Source organism: Lygodium microphyllum, chromosome 29 (genome assembly GCF_053477565.2).
Source record: "Lygodium microphyllum isolate KBCC chromosome 29, Lygodium_microphyllum_v1.1.10, whole genome shotgun sequence".
NCBI lineage: Eukaryota > Viridiplantae > Streptophyta > Polypodiopsida > Schizaeales > Lygodiaceae > Lygodium > Lygodium microphyllum.
Window position 1 is genome coordinate 84,021,724 of NC_141163.1, and position 14,674 is coordinate 84,036,397.

The 14,674-nt window shown below is 40.3% G+C and overlaps 1 protein-coding gene across 1 annotated transcript in view; it reads left to right on the forward strand.

Annotated features, from left to right (window-relative positions):
- The window catches only part of LOC148010855 (phosphoribosylglycinamide formyltransferase, chloroplastic-like), a 42,186-nt gene that overhangs the window by 15,344 nt on the left and 12,168 nt on the right, over positions 1 to 14,674 (forward strand). The window contains exons 3-4 of the mRNA XM_087671932.1: positions 9,533 to 9,709; positions 10,055 to 10,181. Coding sequence (XP_087528058.1) covers positions 9,533 to 9,709; positions 10,055 to 10,181 — 304 coding nt within the window. The remainder of the gene's footprint in view (positions 1 to 9,532; positions 9,710 to 10,054; positions 10,182 to 14,674) is intronic.

The following is a 14,674-nucleotide window of genomic DNA, read 5'->3' on the forward strand; positions in this document are numbered from 1 at the left end:
TGGGATTGACTTTGATGAGATCTTTTCTCCTACAGTCAAAATGATTACTTTACGAACCATATTAGGTTTGGTTGCATGTGAGGATATGAAACTCATACAAATGGATTTGAAGATTGCTTTCTTACATGATCTGCATGAGGATATATATATGTAACAACCAGAAGGTTTTGTGGCTAAGGGGCAAGAAAAGATGGTATGTAAACTCAACAAAATCTTGTATGGGTTGAAACAAGCACCACGTGAATGGTATCATAAGCTTGATACATTCATGCAATCTCAAGGATTTAAGAGAAGTCAAGCAGATCACTACTTGTATGCCAAGAAGGCCGCAAATGATAGCCTTATTATACTGATTTTGTATGTGGATGACATGTTGATTGGTGGTAGGGATGTTCATGCATTAAACACCTTGAAACGAAACCTACATAGCAGCTTTGATATGAAGGACCTTGGTGAAGCAAATCATATTCTTGGCATGCATATACTCAAGGATGGATCAAAAGGTCTTCTTTATCTGGCACAGCAGGAGTGTGTATCCAAAATTTTACAGCATTTTAATATGGAGAGGGGGAAAGCAATTAGTGTACCATTGCCTCTATATGTGAAACTCAATGCAAAGCACAACTCTACATCAAATGATGAAACGGCTGAAATGACCAAGATTCCATATGCTTCAGCTGTGGGTAGCTTGATGTATGCTATGGTTGCTACATGTCTTGACATAATTTGCTGTGGGAGTAGTTAGCAAGTACATGGCACATCTTGTTAGAAAGCATTGGAAAGCAGTGAAAGGTATCGTGAGATATCTTAAGGGCACAAAGGATTTGTGCATTCACTTTGGAAAACAAAAGGCATCTGTCATTGGCTTTACAGATGCAGACTATGCTGACTATGCTGGTCATGCTGATTGTAGGACGTCTACTTCAAGGTATGTATTCACCTTCACAGGGGGAGCAATTTCTTGGATCTCCACGCTACAAAAGTATGTTGCATTGTCTACAACAGAGATTGAGTATGTGGCTACCATTGAGGCATGCAAAGAGGCTTTATGGCTTTACACTCGGTGGGAGAGCTTGGCATTACTGAGACTCTTGTTCTCCATTGTGATAGAGTGCTACTACGCTAGCAAGAAATCTTGTCTTTTATACAAAGACGAAGTACATATAGATGAAGTATCACTTTATCAGGGATGTACTTGATAGCAAAAGCATTGAACTTGTTAAGGTACATACACTTTGCTCATTGCTGACAGATGATGGAGATTTAATAGTTGTATATTTCAGCTTTGTATATACTTAGACTTAGCTAATTCTTTTCTCAACCTTCAAGCATGCTACCTTTAGGTGGGAGGTAGGGTTGTTGGGAATAAAGGGCCATCGTACCTTTTATACATTCTCTAGTGTAAACACACCCTTAACACTTTGTACTTTAGTCCTTTACATATAACTTTAAAAAAAAAAAAGAGTGGTACAACTCTTTTGTACGCACATATCGTGTATCTCACTCTCTACTACTGTTGCCTCCCCTCCCTTCTTTGCCATTGCCATTGCCATTGCCAAACATTTAACCTTCAGTACGTGTAGGCCATCACAGAGAGTACATGTTGAATAAATTTGCAACCTTTCTTTCTTCCAAGGGCATTATTCGTTAGTGTACTATGTCTTATACACCACAACACAATGGTCTTACTAAGTGCAAGAATAGATCTCTTATGGAGATAACCAAATGTATGCTTAAAGGAAAGTCTTTCCCAGATAAGTTTTGGTTGGATGGAATTCATATAGCTTGCTATGTGTTGAATTGTTCACCTACTCGAGCATTAAAGATTGTCGAGCCTTTCAAAGCATGGAATGGCAAAAAGCCAATGGTTGACCATTGCATACATGCATACTTTTGAATGCCTTGCCTCCTTTCTAGCATAGTTGCGAAGAAACTTGTTTCATAAGGTTAGAAAACTTGTTTCACACCCACCTTTCAAAAACCTATGAAACACCCATTCTACATTTCCAAAATTGCTCTAGTCTAAAAAATATACTTGAACTTTTGTAATTCAACATTTGTCATGGATGCATTTGATACACTGACTTGAATATTGATGTTAATTGCAAAAAAAATTATTGAATAGTTGTCTATGATGCATGTATATATTGATGGCTACTTCTATAATTAAAGTCATTATTAGCATGATAATGGACTATGATGCATGTATATGTTGATGCTATATTGAATCTCCATTTGCATTGTATAGGGTCATGAATTATGACAAATTACATTGTATGGGTCATACTCTATATGTATAAAGTCTCATGATAGTTTTCTTTCATATTGAATGATCTAATGTTTTGGGAAACTCGTATGAAACCCATTTCATACCTCCCATTCAAAAACCCTTGGCAATTACGCTCTTTGACATTGGAAAGTCCTGGAGAATGAACACATTGCGAAAACATTGATAGGCAACAAAGGAGGCTAGCATGGCCTTCCCCTTCTTTGTAGAAGATGAGTCCTTTTGAGCCATGGTCTTTATCTTTGTGTAAGGGTTTGAATCAAAGTTGGATGAGGATGACACCTCCTCAGAGGAGTCCATATCTTGCTTCTTCTTCTTCCACAATGCCATTAGATCCTTGCATAGATGTCTATTCTTACCACAATGATAACATTGAGCCTTTATCTTCTTTCTCTTGCCATCCCTTTTTGAAGCTACAAAAGCAACTTGTTGGCCACCATATCAAGATGGAAGCCGCCACTATAACCGTTAGATGACTCCTGATCATGAAGCATAGAGGATAGATGATCAAAGGTAACAAGGATCACCAATGTTGGAGCCCATAAAGCACTGGTTACTTCATCAAACTCCAGAGGGAGCTTGCTTCTTCTTCTTCCACAATGCCATTAGATCCTTGCATAGATATCCCTTCTTACCACAATGATGACACCGAGTCTTTATTTTCTTTCTCTTGCCATCCCTCTTTGAAGCTACAAAAGCCTCTTGTCAGCCACCATATCAAGATGAAAGTCACCACTGTAACCGTAAAGATAACTTGTGCTCATGAAGCAGAGGACATATGATCAAAGCTAACAAGTGTCACCAATTGAAGCCCATAAAGCATTGGTTACTTCATCAAACTCCAAAGGGAGCTTATAGAGCACAATCCCCACAAGATGAGCCTTTGAAAAGGCAAACTCCATGTGCCAAAGCCAATCCTATATCTATGTATCCCAAAGCAAAAGACTAGATTGTATCCTTAGGCTCCAACTTCGTAGTCTTGTAGATGACCATAAAGGGTCACAACTCGCATAGTCAACAAAGCCTCAAGCACCATCTGTAACTTGTCCCACACTTCTAAAGTTGTTCTACATGAGATAACCAAGGGAAGGACCTCTTTAGAGATGCATCTAAGAAGAGCGGAATAACCATGGGCATCATTTGTCTCCCAAGTATGAACTACTTCCTCATAGTTATCAACATCCTGATTATCTAGAATAGGATCTAGAATCCAAGGATGCACAATAGCTCTTGAAACAATATACCACATGCACTTCTGTACAACCCATGCTTTCATCATGTCACTCCAAGTGAGAAAATCAGACTTTTAAGCTTATCATCAGCTGAGCAACAGGGGAGGTGCCATTGTACAAGATAGGTAGTGAAGATGAAGAAAATAAGAGATGTAAAGGGAGAGTGTTGGGGGTCAAGGTGCCTTTGTCTAGCCGCTCGTGGTATTACTACACTAATAGTACCTGCGCTTGCACACTGCAGGCGGTGGGCGCTCATCATTGTCACTTCATTCTTTATTCTTTTAGTGACATTTGAATAAAGGGAAGGCCGGTCACACATTGTGACTATTGGAGTTCCCACATTGTGTGTGTGTGTCTCTCTCTTGCTCTTGCTCCTTGCACCATAGCTCTCGCTCTCGCTTGTGCTTCCACTTTAGGGCTCACCTCCCTTCAATTGGTATCAGGGCCTTCTTCTTTGTGAGCTCAAGCTTGGTCCGGCACACTCTTAGCTTCCATTCGAATACCTACAATTGTCATCTCTTTGTTGGCAGCCATAGCCACTTCGTTCAAGCTTCCTATCGGTTGCATTCTTCTTGGGCACTCTATGAACCTTCTCGAGCAAGTTGGAATAGCCCCCCATAGTCCTCACCTTGCTGGTGTAGCATCACGTTGCGTGGAACAGGCCCTTTTTTTAGCAGTGGCTCACGTTTTTAATCTCCTACAGCATATCTTCTTCATTGGGCAGCTATACAAACACTTATACACTTGGTTTTGATGCTTGCCATTGATCCTTTCACTCTTGGCATTCCATTTGAGCACTAAGCTTCAGTTTTGGACTGTTATAACAGTCCACAGATTGTCATAAAAACAGGGCAGCACTTAACTTTGATGTCTATATTCATTGCCATTGGTTGGATGATGCTTGGTTACGCCCGGCTGATGCTTATATATTCGAGGATGCTATGTCATTGCTTGGAGTTGATTTTGGACTGATTTTAACCACTTCATTTACTTTGTTTTGGCGGAGGTTTGTTGGTTGGAAATACAGGGCAGCACTCTATTTGATGCTTCCTATGGTCAGCTTTGTTGGTCTTATGATACCTGATTATGCTGAAGTAATGTCTACATGTATGGGAATGCTACGTCCGTGTTATGGGTTGGATTTGAAGCTGATTTTGGTTTGGTTTGATAGTGTATTCACTGCTGTATATAGCAAGGCTAAACCTCTTTTAACAGGGATTCTATATGCCTATTGCTTTGGCTATGATTCGGGTGTTCTATATGCACTCTTGATGTTTATCATTGAAGCTAGTATATTGGCATATCATATGCCCACGATTTGAGGTGGCTTTGAGCTTGATTTGAGGACTGATTTACTTAGTTTTGACAGTGAATTTACTATTGTAATAACTAGGGTTGAAGCTTATTTGGTCAGTGTATGCTCTACCTATTGGTCGCAGATGCTTCCCAGGTGACTCATATGACCACAGGGATGTATACGGAGATTCGCACATGTCTTGTATTGCTTTGGAATGCCTTTTGAGCTTCGATCAACCTTTGTCTTGGTTGGCATTCGATTGACATTGGTTTACAGTGGCATGCTTTGTGACAATCATTATGCCTATGGTCTATGCTTGACCCTTTGGTACACGCTTTGATGCATATGCCAGAAATGCATGCCCCTTACATTGTCTATGTTTGATTGCCACTTGAAGCTTCAATTGGGCTTTCATTTGCATACTTTGGAGCTCTTGGATGCTTATTTGGGTTGTCAGAGATTTGACATCAATTGCTACATGATGTACTGGATATTATAGATGATGCTTGACCGATCCCTTGCTTTGGATGCTTCGTTGATATACGATCTTAGTTCCATGATGCCTTATGTATTCACATGCTATCTTTGAGCTTGGTTGCCCAATTGACACCGATCTTTTTGCCTGTGGGAGCTTCATGCTATCTCTGGATATATTGCAGAGCTTGTGGTTTATGCTATTGAGCTTTCTTGAGTAGATGAGATTGAGATCTCTTACATGTCTATGCTCTTGATAGATACTTGTCTCCATTGGATGCTTTTGGGTTGATTTGATCCGTCTTCTCTTTGAGCATACACCGACCTTTGTCAGGTCCTATCAGCTAGGCATACACTTAGCTTGCCTTACTCTTTGAGTTCTTTATGCCAAGGCTTGTATCCTTCTACTGACATCGATTGCTCTGACACATTTGGATGTTTGGCTCATGGTTCTTGGCTGCTACAGTGCTTGTTACATGCCCACTTTATGCAAGATCTAAACTGACAATCATACTTGACTTTGGATCACTATTAGCTCATTGTTTGCTCTTTTTTTCTCACTGATGTGATTTATTACAGGAAGCTGTTTTATGGAGACTATGATGTATTTACTGAGCTTAATCATGCCATTTTGATGTACTTTTGGTACTATTTGGTGGATAGCTAGTCATTTTAGCAAATTCTCTTATTTTCAGTTTGTTTTGGTAGTGGTTTTGGCTTGTTTACTGCTAATTAAAGCAGGCTGTTTTTTGCATAGTTTACCTCTGTTTGACTCATTATGGCTAGTCATCTCAAAGATACGACTTTGTTTAGTATTGCCGAGTTGGATGACACCAACCATGGCTATTGGAAGTCTCAAATATGGTAGGTTCTGGTGCAGCACTTGCAGAGTAAGCCACCAAGAAACAAAGGTATTAAACTCGAGATGATGGATGATGATGATTGGGCTGATTTAGATGCACTATGCAACTCCACTATCATTTTATCACTCTCTGAAGAGGTCCATGATAATGTCGTTGAAGATGAAGATCAGAGCGCGTGGAATCTATGGGAAAAGATTCAGGAATTTTATGCAAAGCAGAGCCTTGCTTCGCAGATGTATTGGCTTAAACTGTTGATGGATCTCCTTATAAAGGAGGGGACCCCATTGTTTGCTCACTTTAGCAAGTTTCATTCTATCATGAAGAATTTGCTTCAACAGGGTATTGAGTTTTAGGATAATCTGCATCCTTTGTTTCTGCTTGGCACTTTACTCGAGTCTTGGGATGTATTTCGCATTGCAACCTGTACCGACAAACTTAATGGGCTGAAATTAAAAGATGTAGAGAGTGCTTTTTTGACTAAAGAAATTTACAAGTTAACAATGATGCTTCCTGTATTTCACATGCTTTATCCATTAGAGGTGGCAGAAGTGGCAAAAAAGATGATGATCGTCATGGAAAGGACTTTGAAAAGTCCCGGTCGTTTAAGTCATGTGACGTAGCAAGTCTCGTGGACATAAGTCTGATCTTACATGCCATATTGTGGGAAAGCCGGACACATACGGCCACAGTGCTATAAGATGCACAATGACAAGTGCAAAGAAAAGGGGAAAGAAAAAGTGCAGGAGAAATCCAATGATCACAGCATTATACTTGCAAAGTCTAGCGTAAAGATTGAGGAGATCAATGTCATGCGGCTTGAGGAGTCCAATGGTGACTATATCTTAGCAGCCTCTTCATGTGATGCCTCTAAGCTGACCGAGACTCAATCTATGCATGCACAAGGCTCACCTCCCTTCAGAGAGTACAGCCCAAAACATACTCATCAAGAGTGCACTTACAGTATAAGAGATAGCTGATCACAAAACACTGCTGCATAATGAAAGAAGATCAAACAGATGTGATCGGATCAGAAAACAGCCAGCACATGGATAAATGCTGGATTGGCAGCCCATAAGACACAAATGCAGCCTCAGAAAAGTGCTGCCCAGCCCTCTAGAGTACCAGAAAACTGAAAATGCAGACAGCTGTAGCATAAACACTGAGTTGGCAGGTGTAAAACCAGGTCACACAGCAGTCAGATTCGTCACTCAGTCTCATGCAAGAAGAGTTAACACAAGTTCAGCTGGTCAAAACATAGACGAACAGGGCAAGGCAGAAATCAGGCCGCAAATGCAGAATATGTGGTCGCCTAGGCTCAAGAACAGTCCAGCAATCAGAAACAAAACAGATCAGCAGCAGATGAAGGTGAATACAAAGCTGCAGCAGCAGAAAACACACCATGACCCCTAAGATAATAGACTGGGCAAACAGTCTTTTGGTGATTTCCAGCACTGTGGGGCAGTTAGGAGGCCACACAGGCTGTGCAGATGCCATGTGGCATAGGCAGTACAATGCAACATTTATTGCTGTGATTCATCATTTGCAATAGTCAGCCAGTTTAAACTAGCTGACCTGATTATTATATTAGTTTTTTTCATGCCTATTTATAGGGTGGCCAGCCTCTGGTTATTTCCATTTGGTTTTTCAGGTGGGAGAGAGAGCTCCCTACAGAAATACATTGGACAGCTGGTGTACATATCTGCCTTCAGCATTAATTCACCACAGATTTCTGCATTCTATTGTCTTTCTCTCTCCCTCTTCTCTCAATGTTCATTTTCTTTTAGTCTGGTCATACACTTCCGCATTTTTTACACTTTGTCAGATACAATGCTTGGGGCAAGTTGAACTGATTGTCCCAATGGAGGTGGTCCTGTACTTGGAGGACATGGCTTGTACCCTTCACTCTCACGCATATTAGTTCTTGGCCACCAGTACCATCGAATTGTTTGATCCCATGTTGGTCAAGTGGAAGAATTGCCTTGAGCTAGTGGGTATGTGGTAGTTTGTATGAGAGGAATCAAGTGAGCCTATAAATGTTCTAGTTTTCAATGCAATGAAACAATTCCCAAACTTCTTTATGTCTCAACACAGTGTTAATTGTTGTACTTCAGTAGCATACTTAGTCCAGGCAATCATGGTTATGTTTTGTTCCTATCTTGTCAAAAGTTCTATATCAATTCATGCGCTTTTCATTTATAGAGAGCTAATTTAAGAACTCCTTTGCTCATCTAACCTTCTCTCAACATCTCAGTAGCTTACACAAGTGTATTCATATACTCTTAGTTCATTCTGTATTGCCTGCAACCTTGGAAGTAGAGGCGTGAGCTTCTACTAAAAGCATCCTCTTTAATAGAAATTTACCGGGAACTCCAGTTTAGCAAGGTGCAGCTTCTCCTAGTGGAATTTTTCTGTATTCCCTGTAACCTGAAGTAGAGGCGTGAGCTCTTACTAAAGGCATCATCTTTAACAAAATCGACTCCAGTATAGCAAGGTGCAGCTTCCCTTGGTGGAATTTTGCTGCTGTGGGTTTCATGACATTGTTTATAAGTTATAATTTGGTTTTGATTTGGGGGAATTAGTGTCACCAGGCAACTTTAATGCAGCATGTGTATGTGATATTTGTATTTTCAAATTTTGTTTTCTTCAGAAGCAGCCACCTACATTCCTGATGATTGAATGGTGCATAAATACATTCAAGGCACACTGCTTTTGCATCACATTTTAGTGTTTTGTGCAATCCTAGATTTAATAGACTGTAATATGGGCCAAAATATTTATTTGAACCAAATATCTACTCTTCAAACCATTTATTGACCATGTGGTGTGACTATCTGCAACTAGAGTCAAACTATGTGGAGACGTGCTCATATAAAAATTATCTAATCAGCTCTTAGAAGATGGATTCTGAATAACACATCTTTTAAGTTTTGGGTCACTTTCATGAAGAATTTCATATTCATGATAGTGGAGAAAAACGTTTCCATAATATCTTTTTATTCAACAGTGAAGCTGGTTTGGGAGCTTGAAGATCCATGTTATCTTCGAATAAGTTAAGGTTGCTTTGGGTGTCTGATAGAGAGACTGAAGGTTCTTATTGTTGCTGTCTAAAGAGATCTCAGTAATGGATTTGTGCCCTTTCCTTATAAGGACATTTGAGTTTGACATTCAGGGAAAGTTTGTAATTTCACAATACTTTCAACTTCTATGACTCGAGTGTGAACATCGGTGGAAGATTATTGGTACAAGAGACCACTTTCTCAATGTACTAGTAATGTTTTATGTATCATGAATATAATTAGTGACTGTACTTGTATTTTGTCAATGAATAGACAGTGAAAAATTGGAATGTCCAGTTAACATCTTGATGGTTTATGGACAGGCAGTTTGAAGTTGATTTTGTGCTGTTGGCGGGATACCTAAAATTACTACCTGGAGAACTTATTAAGGCATACCCTCGTTCCATCTTGAATGTACATCCTGCTCTTCTTCCTGCATTTGGTGGAAAAGGCTATTATGGGATGAAGGTTCATGAAGCAGTGGTCAAGTCTGGTGCAAGGTGGGTAGTATTTTTGTCAATCATTAAAATCAAAATTTTAAGGTAGAGGCAACATCAATAGAATTGGAATCAATATCCCTCTCTTAGGTGGCCAATAAACCCTGTTGCTGTGCCGCTTATCTTCCAGTGGCCACTGCCCTCATGACCACCTCAGCAGCAGACACCACTACCCACCCACAAAATCTCAATGACGTACTCCCAAAGCCTGTTCTAAAATTAATCTGCAAATAGATGTCAATGACACAGTTTATTTTCAGAATCAGGTTCTAGCAAGGTCTTAAAAAAACATAAGCTTAGTAATTTGAGTCTGTCTGGTTGTCTAATTCTGAAATCTTGTCATTACAGATTTTCTGGGCCCACTGTTCATTTTGTTGATGAGAAGTATGATCATGGAGTGATTCTTGCTCAGAGAGTTGTTCCAGTGCTTCCATATGATACTGCAGCTGATTTAGCAACTAGAGTCTTAAATGAGGTATTTTCAAATTATTGAGCTTTTGTTTGTTGAATGCATCTTTCCAGCCTTTTATTATTGTGTTCGAGAACTGTCAATGATTTATATGGATTAGACATTGCTCTCAAATGTTCTAATTTGGGGTTAGGCACCACCTGACATTCAAGTAAGACCACCCATATGTTTATGCGTTCAACTTTCTTGTTGTAGGCCAGGTGCCCTGTTACCCAAAAGGGATTTGCTGGAGATTTATGTTCTATGGTGTGACGACTCTCTACACCATGGAAAAATTAGGGGCAATTTATAGCCCTATTTTAGAGGTGTTTTAGCAAGCTTAAAGGTGATTTTATCAGACCATTTTACTTGGCATCTACTCTCAGCCTCTTCCTCTCTCTATATTCCTCTCAGAAATAGGCTGAACCACACTTTGGACCAAACACAAGAAGTCTTCTATTCAATCCTTTGTCTCACTATCAATGTTGTATTGCTTGCTCGTCTTTGATGTTAATGATCAAAATTTTTGAGTAGGGTAGGAATGTAAGCAAATGCTTCAGCCATAGTTTGCAACCTTAGTCTAATTTTGTGTTCTTGTCAATGTTGCACTCTAAAAGGCATTAGGACTAGGCTTCTAGCACCTTTTTGATCATTTGCACGTCTTCTATCATACCATTCCATTCAATACCCATTCTCAGCCTTGAATTGCTTGCTTGTCTTTGATATCGATAACCAAAATCTTTGAATAGGGTAGTAATGCAATCAAGTGGTTTAACCTTAGTTTTTTCGACCTTTTTCTGATTTTTTGTCCATTTTGGTCTTGCATTATAAAACGAATGAGGACTAGGGATTTAGCACCTTTTTGATCTGTCCTACATGTTTGTCTCCTCTTGTATGTTGTGTATCGCCACTTGGGCTATTTGGGAGCTAGGTTGCATGATGGCTATTGTGAGCTCCTACTCAAGGGGCTCCTTCTTTCACCCTAAGCGATTACACATGCACTTGTATGCCCACAAGGGGAGTGGCAAACAAGGGTCACCTCGGAGGTATTCCTTTGTGCAGATAGGATAACTCGCAAAGTAAATTCATAGCGGAGCTTCATTGTATTGGGTGAGAAGAAATGCAAGGGAAAACACAAAGAAACACAAAATGTATGACAACATGATGAACATGAGTTGTAGAATGCTCAATGAAAGATGACTGTATGGAAATGTGAATGATACAATGAGGGGCCTCGAACCTCCATGTCCCAAGACTGGCCAGATGTGAGTGGAGAATGGTATTGGACTGTTGTACTTGTCACGGATCCCAAAATGCAGCAGCAAGAATACATTGGTTGATGGTGCTGTGGGCAACAATGGAGGGAGCGCAACAAAGTCCAATCAACAGGATGTCTCTCAGGGAGTCTGTGCAGCAAATGCAGCTGATGCAGGCTGAAACACAGCAGCAGCTGATGGTGATTAGGAGCAGTTGATGACTACAAGCTGGGTGGCACCCAAATGTGCTGGATGGCAGTAGGAAGGTCATGTTTGATGGCATCAGGGACAGGCGGCAAGCTGATGGCAGCTGTAGTGCCAGTGAGGGCTCCTCCAACTGCAGGCAATGTCCTCCAGAGGCAGGGTGGAAGCTTGGAATGATGGTGATCGGGCTGGACAGCAGCCAACAGGTCTTGTAAGGTGTGGGGGCTGTAGATGGTGGCACTAGATGATGGGGATGGTGAAGGCTGGGTGGTATGCATTGATGATTGAAGGGCAAGAGTGTTGTAATATGGGTGTATGCCCACATGTCCTTCATTAAGGGATTTTGGGGCATTTGTGTTATTGTCCAAAATGAAGGCTTTTTAATGAATGATTGTATTTTGGGGCTCTTTCAAATGGAGAAAAGCAGGCTTTAATGCACAATAATTTTGTGTTAATGCATGCCTTAATTTTGGTGGCTCACCACCCCCTCTTTGGCATGAAAAGATGCCCAAAATCAAGAGAGTCTTCTTTCCATGCTTTTTTATCCCCTCAAGCCCAAAAAGATCCCAAAAATCAAGAGTATTTTCTCTAACATCTTTTTACCCAAAAGGTCCCATCCCAAAGAAACCAAGGCATTGGACCAAGGGCGATGTACCTTTTGTAGCCACCTGTCCATGATAATGTGGCACCAAAAGGGAAATAAAAGATTCTAGTGAGGGCGGTAAAGTTCGAAGTATTTAGCGGTGCACAAGACAAACTGAAGGCTTTGACCTTAATTTGATAGTTTGATGGGGCATATTCATTAGGAAACTTCAGTGAGTCATCCAAAGTCCGAAAGGCTACCACTTTCTTGAAGATTAATGGATTGCAGTGATGGATATCAATTCTAATACAAGGTAGAGCACTGTCAAACTATCAAATGATGCAAGTGTTAGCTTCCTCATGGTTGAGGAGTACCTTTGAGGTGATGTAATGACCATTTGGCACAAGTTGGATGTTTCCTAATGTAAGAATTTAGAGTAGTATATCAAAAAGTTTTGGGAGGTATTGCTGACCATTATTTCCTCTCATGCTGCCCCCCTTTTAGAGCAGATAGAGAAGCATTGTTGTGGGCTGCCCAAGGAAATCCAAGACTTCTGCTTAAAGACAATAGTGACCAGCATGTCTCAAATGATAGAGACCACATGTACAATAGACGCTTTGCTGTGTGAAAAGTCTTTCGGCTTCAAAGTTGTGATGTGCTACTTGGCATGCGTTGGTGTCATCATGTGCTTGCAGTGATTAATACCCATGACAAAGTGGTTACCTTTAAGCATAAGAACAAGGCTCATACTTTGGATGTAAAGCTTAAATGGTAATTTGTTCCCATTGTATCTACTTTTGCAATTTCCAATGTAATGAAAACTCATATTTCAGCGTACATTGTTTGCCAAATATAAAGAAGATAATGAAATTGTGGGTAATATATCTAAGTTAGATAAGGATTGCATGGCATTTTTAAAAGAGTATGCTGATTGCTTTTCACAATTGTTATTGGACAATTATTGATTGAAAGACTTGAGGATCATGCTGTAGATTTGATACCTGGTGAAAACCCTTCGAACAAGCCATCTTATTGTTAGAAATGAATGTAGCAATGGAAGCATGAGAGAATGCTGTAATAGACACTACTGAACACAAGACAAAAGAGAAAGGAAAGAGAAGACACAAAAATATTGCAAAGGAGAACTCAGAGATGTGCTTGGTAAATGAAATCCATACACGTAACATGAGATAGCTGTGTATAATAGTGGGTCACTAGCTGTGTGGGCATTGGCAACGGCTCCCTCTCCAACAGGACCTTGCACTAGAATTGGCAAGTGGTGAATGATTGAATGTTGAGGAGGAGCTCGAATATATAGGACAAAATAATGCCAATGAAGTGATCAGATCAGCCACCATTTAATGCTGCTCGTCTAGCAATACATGCCAAAATAATAATTCTAATGACAATAAAAAATTCCTAAAATATTATGAGAGTGGATAATGGAAAGAGGAATGTGAACATGGAGAGGAAACAAATAGAGAATATAGGAGAGAGAAGGAACAATGTGATTGCAATGGTTGAAGGTACAAGGTTCCAACAACGATCCTCAACTTGCAACTCTACACGTCAGTGTGGGTACCTGATGGTAGCAAGGGGATGTGAGGATAAGGAGGGTTGGTTGTGTCAGAAGTGGTGCAGCAATGGAAGCATATGCATGTGCTGAAATAAACTGCTGAACACAAGACAAAAGAAAAGAAAGAGATAACACAATACAGATGAGAACTCAGATGTATACTCGGGAAATGGAATCCATATACCAAGACATGAGACAATACAGATACAATGTGAGTCACCGGCTATGGAGGCACTGATGCTTGCTCCCTCTCTCCAAGAACTGTCCAGTGATGAATGAATATGTGGAGGAGGGAGCCATACAATATATAGGACAAATAAATGCCCAAATATGACTGGTTGGCTAGCATTCAACATTAAATGTTGGCCGACTGGCTGCAAGTAATGCCAATCCACAATAAACAATGGCAAATAAAATGCCTAAATAATCTAGACTCAACCATGAGCTGACTAATCTGCTAACACCCTCTCTCAGATCATGAGGGATCTGATACAATACAATATACAATATGCTTGATTAATGACAACATCATCTCAAAATTTCATAATGATATGGCGCTTTGAGTTGACAAGCTTTAGCAAGTAGCTCATTGGATAGTCTAGGTTGTGCTCACCAAGTTGGCACAACATTGCCCCCACAACAAATTTAGAAGCATCGATATGCACGCGGAAGGTAATGGTCCAATCTGAGGCTCGTAAAATTGGTGCTGTGGTTAGAGCCTTCTTCAACTCTTCGTATGCTCATTGGCATGCTTCAGTCCATTGGCAAAGATTCTCCAACTGCTCGTTTCAAAGGAGTTAGATTTCATACCTGGTAGACCCGCATCAAACTCATCCTGATGAAGAAGGGCCTTTGGGCCATTACCATTGGAAAAGAAAAGAAGCCTCATGATGCAAATCTT